This window comes from Anopheles nili, chromosome 3, assembly GCF_943737925.1.
Source record: "Anopheles nili chromosome 3, idAnoNiliSN_F5_01, whole genome shotgun sequence".
Taxonomy (NCBI): Eukaryota; Metazoa; Arthropoda; class Insecta; order Diptera; family Culicidae; genus Anopheles; species Anopheles nili.
The window spans coordinates 32,064,948-32,069,549 of NC_071292.1; the positions used below are offsets into that span (position 1 = coordinate 32,064,948).

General features: G+C 46.6%; 1 protein-coding gene across 1 annotated transcript; it reads right to left on the reverse strand.

Moving 5' to 3' along the window:
• Positions 1-805: 805 nt before the first annotated feature.
• LOC128726333 (low molecular weight phosphotyrosine protein phosphatase 1-like) lies at positions 806-1,515 on the reverse strand. The gene is made up of 3 exons (XM_053820135.1): positions 1,434-1,515; positions 1,006-1,355; positions 806-912 (listed from the first exon to the last, which is right to left on the reverse strand). The coding sequence occupies exons 1-3, from the start codon at positions 1,456-1,458 to the stop codon at positions 820-822; spliced, it is 468 nt and encodes a 155-aa protein (XP_053676110.1). The 5' UTR covers positions 1,459-1,515; the 3' UTR covers positions 806-819.
• Between the last annotated feature and the right edge of the window lie 3,087 nt (positions 1,516-4,602).

The window sequence follows — 4,602 nt, forward strand, 5'->3', positions numbered from 1 at the left end:
CTGCGCTGCATAGAAAGCACCCCCCTGGTGGAAAGGACCGATTTGCTCGATGGAGCCCACAAACCGAAGCCATAGGAAACGATCGGTTACGGTTTTTCTTCTCTCTTTCTCTCTCTCGCTTGGTTTCAGCAGGAGTTTGAGGATCCCTTTTTATTTCAACCGGCACCGGCACCCGAGTCCGGCCGCAAAAACGTGCCGTGTTGCGAAAGGAAATGGTACCGCTCCACTCCGCTTCCGGGAAAATCTGAATTCCAAACGTGAGAAAACTTGATTTTGGCAACAAACAACTATGCGGCTATGGCGATTTGTTTTGGCGAACCGATGGGCACCTTTTAAAAGGGGGTTTTGTGTGGTTAGTGCGGGGAGCTCGAGCTAACCAGTAAAGCTTGAGCGTTTTTGCGAGGGAGGTCGAGCTTTTGGGCCATCGGAAAATGCCGAACGTGCCATGCCGACTCGGGGGGTGGACGGTGGAGGGTGAGTGCCGGATGCAAATTGATTCTAAATGGAACCAATTTATGCATGCTAGTTTGGCGAAAATGGTGCGGCTGGGGTGAATAATTCAATATTGGGTCGATGTTGCGCTAAGCACCTGAGCCGGTTGCGCTGGTTCCTGGTACCGGGCTGGAAAATTGCTGGCTAAGCAGTGCATTCACACTAATTGACTTATGAAATAACGAAGAAATGCGGTGCTCCCAGGTAGAGCTCCCGGTAAAATGAAACAGTTCAAGCAGGGCGATTAGTGCATGCAGTGAAGCTTTTGGCTTTATTAGTTTAACAATAACAATTCATTTTATGAATATTAATTTCGTACCGCACGGATTACAGCCCAGCTTTGCAGTGCATTTGCACAAAGTTCTCGCAGCAAATCACGATCTGATCGAAGCACCTGCGGAAGCCATGAATTCCATGCTCCTTTTACGGGGGCGAGGTCATGCAATGAACGAGAAAACAACGTTAAATTCATGGTTCCCCTTTCCACGAAGCTCAACTCCGATCATTACTCACGAAATACGGATCGATAATAATCTTGTCTAGCTCTTTGCCGCGGTACTTCCCGAGAAGCTCTATTTTCGCGCTACACCCGACCGGCGCCAGCTCCTGCAGGTCGGCCATGTTCGATTCGTCCATACCGAAGACGTAATCGAACCGACGGAAATCATCCGGGCAAATCTGCCGCCCGACGTGGTCCGACGAGAGCCCATTTTCCGCCAGCACCGCGAGGGCTCGTTCCTCCGGCCGGCGGCCAACATTCCACTCACGCAACGCCGCGCTGTCGATGTGCCAATCAGTGAGATTGTGCCTGGCGGCTGTGCTTTTCATCACGCTTTCGGCCATCGGCGAGCGGCACGAATTTCCTGTTAGTGGGGTGAAGCAAACACAGAACAGGGGATGAAAATAGCCTGGCATTGGTCATCAATCGTTGTTTCGATTACCGATGCAAATGAACAGGATCTTCATCGCGTTTGGCGGCCACACGGGTTATTATTTTTAATGCACTGCGACGCCAAATGCATCTCGACGAGCGACATGCTGGCGACTGTTTTGTTTTGACATCCATCGTGTTTGACGTTTGGCGCGCATGCGTCGATCGCAGATGCGCGCGCAATTTGAAATGGGCGTTAAGATTCGCGCGTGCCAGCACGTGTTTGAATTTCTTCCATACCACTGCTTAGAAGAGATCGAGATATGTTTTAACAAAATGTACTACTTGCAGTACTTATTCTGAACTGAACAACTGAAAAAATTCATTAAATTGCTTCCGTGGTATGGGTAACGAATTCACGCTTTGTTATTGGAATTTTGACACCATCTTTCTCACGTACAAGATAATAGAAAGGTTGGAGTGCTACAATTATAGGCCTTTAACATATGTCTAAACTACTTGGTATGGAAAAGGATCAGCTAGCTTTAAACACCCGAACCGTCTTATGTGGTTTTCGACAACATAACAGTTTTGATTCAAATGCTGAATAAAGCAGGTAATAAGAGCAGTTTAGCAGTTTAGCATCCCAAATAAGACGGGAGAGCCTTCCGCCAGTGCAATCAAATTGACTAATTTGATCCTCGAACGTCTCCTAACGTAATCTCGTTGGAAATGCGCTGTAACCCGTTGGATTGTAGCTTCAATAAAACGGCTTCAATAAACAGTTGTCGAGTTATGTTTGAAAATACGGCCAATGCATATTATTTTTAGTTACTTACTATGAGAATACTTGATACGAAAAAAAATTGCATAAAAACCAGTAGCTGTTCGCAAAACTTGAAAATCCAGTTGCTGCTGGAGATTATCAATGATATTTGCAAAGTGTAGAATCGTTCTAATTAAAGTGTTCGAGAATGTATGTTTTTCCGAATACTCGGGTGATTTGTGCCCATTTGATTGCCACTATTTTACCGCTGATGTGGCAAATATTGGTTAAGATCGAATATATTGAAGCTGTGAAGTCACGTTAAATAGTTTTATAATTGCTTATGGTGTACGATGAAGGGTTTTAGGTGTTATTGAGAATATCGTTCGTGATCTTCCTGAATGCTGATATCTATGGGTTGATATCATTGACGAGGATCATTTGCAAAGTAATAATTTTGATTCACACTAGCACGCGTAAACCACAATTACGACAAACCAGAACTGTACAGAAGCATTACAATCGGAAAGTTGTGCGTTGCGAATTTATTTCCAAAAGTAAACACTTTTGGCGACAGTTTAGTCTCAATGCGCTGCATTTAAACGCTTTACGAGAAAACATAAAACACAATATGTACCTTCGCCAGTTTGATGCTGGCGTTTGTGCCTCAACAACCGCAAGAGTTCGGTTGGTTTGTGCAACTCCATAAACAAGCTCGACTATCTGCGCGAATTAAACCACCCCCAAGTGGAAAACCCATTTCAGTGCCCTAACCTTGCCAGGAGCCGGGACCGTAAAGGCGACCCCGCTAACGTGTACGCGAATGCCAGTCAAGGTTGGGCGAAACATTGATTACCGTAACCGTTATTTTTGCCGCAAGCAAATCGACTTACAATTCCGCCAGTCGTCAACATTCGCTTTTCGTGCCGAAGCGAAAAGGGTGTACCGGCACATTACGGAGCCCGGGATCGGGCGGATCTACGCTCACCGGTGGAGACATTCGTTCGCTGGAAGGTTCGGTAAACACGCGGGTTCTTTTTTTCACGTCCCCGCTTCTAGCATCTTGTGTATCGATAAATAATAATCCTTTCGCTTTTTTACGACGACGGGTGTAATTTTCCAGCGCAACCGGGGAGATGGACCAAACCGTGCGCGGTCGCGGCACTGACAGCGGTTATATCAATCACGTTGGCACAGCAAGGACATTCGTTCGCTGGAAAGGGAAAAGCCAGCGCAAAAAAGAAAGAGAAGAAAAGCCACCACCGTAGTTTTTTTGTTGTCTCTTTCTTTCATTCCGCTTTTTCCATGGCCTACTTCAATTGGAGAGCAAAACCACGCGTCCGTTGGACGGCACGAATGCAGGCGATCAATTTTGACGATTACAGATTTTTAGGGATGCCACCGTCGTAAAAGCGCTCGTTTTATATTGTGCCAGTGCTCGAGCCGTTTCGGTGAAGGTTTCGTTTCGGATTTGATTGGCTTTCGACGGTGCTGGGTAGGTGAATGATAGCGCTCCCTGGCGACTCTCATTGACATCGCGAAAAAAAACGTGAGTCGTTCTACTCCTGCCAGACTAGATCCTGTCGGTACAGAGATAATGCTGGGCCTTTCCAGTACCACCCCGGAACAAGTGGCCCATCGGTGGGTGGGGACGGACTCACGAATCCGTCGCGGATACGTCACGCGCCATGAAAGTCATGAATATTCGCAGGACTCACCGTCCTGCGGTCGTCCTTGTGATGGATTTGCAAAAGTGGCATCCCCACGGAAGCACCCCACCTGAGCCGTGGTGGGTTTGAAAAAAAAAACATACAAATAAAAACGAGACCGAACCGAACGTAAAAGAAAATTGGAACGTGACGGTTTTGCGTGCGCGCGGCCCGGGACGACAACGGCGGTAAATTTATCCTGGTAAATAAAATTTCGTTTAGCAATAATGCTAATAAAATTATGTTTACTACAATACGCTGCGGGGTCGTGGGTCGTGCGATGGTTTGACATGATTCGTCCGCGACACGAATGTGCTTCAACAATCGTAGCAAGGATATACATGCTAAGTATGGCCAAATGGGGGATACAAAAATATCATCCATCCTCTATCCTTCGGAGCGATAGATTCTGCTCCGGTTTCCGTCGTTCAACCACGAGTTTCCTCGAGATGCATAATGCAGAACGAATTTAAGCTAACTTTCAGGGAAGTTAGCTGAATTTCACCCTCTCTGTTTTTTTTTGGCTTCCCATTGGAAGTGTTGGAGTTTTGGCTTCCCATTTTTCGAAACTAAGATAAATTGGCAGCTCGTTGCAGCACCCGATGCATTCAAAGTGTGCTCTCTTTTTCTCTCTATCTCTCTCTCTCTCTCTCTCTCTCTTTCTCACTCTCCACGGCCTTAGTCCTTTCTTCGGTCGCTTGTTCTTGTAAGTAAGTTTGCCGTAGTTTTCCACTCCTACAGCCGAGTCATTCTCGCACAGTGTG

Excerpts from the sequence above, each read along its gene's own strand:
- LOC128726333 (XM_053820135.1), bottom strand. The coding sequence starts at position 1,458 with ATGAAGATCCTGTTCATTTGCATCG. Across the intron at positions 1,356-1,433 it reads GATCCTGTTCATTTGCATCG|GAAATTCGTGCCGCTCGCCG; the intron begins GTAATCGAAACA and ends CCCCACTAACAG. Across the intron at positions 913-1,005 it reads TTATTATCGATCCGTATTTC|GAGCATGGAATTCATGGCTT; the intron begins GTGAGTAATGAT and ends CCCCCGTAAAAG.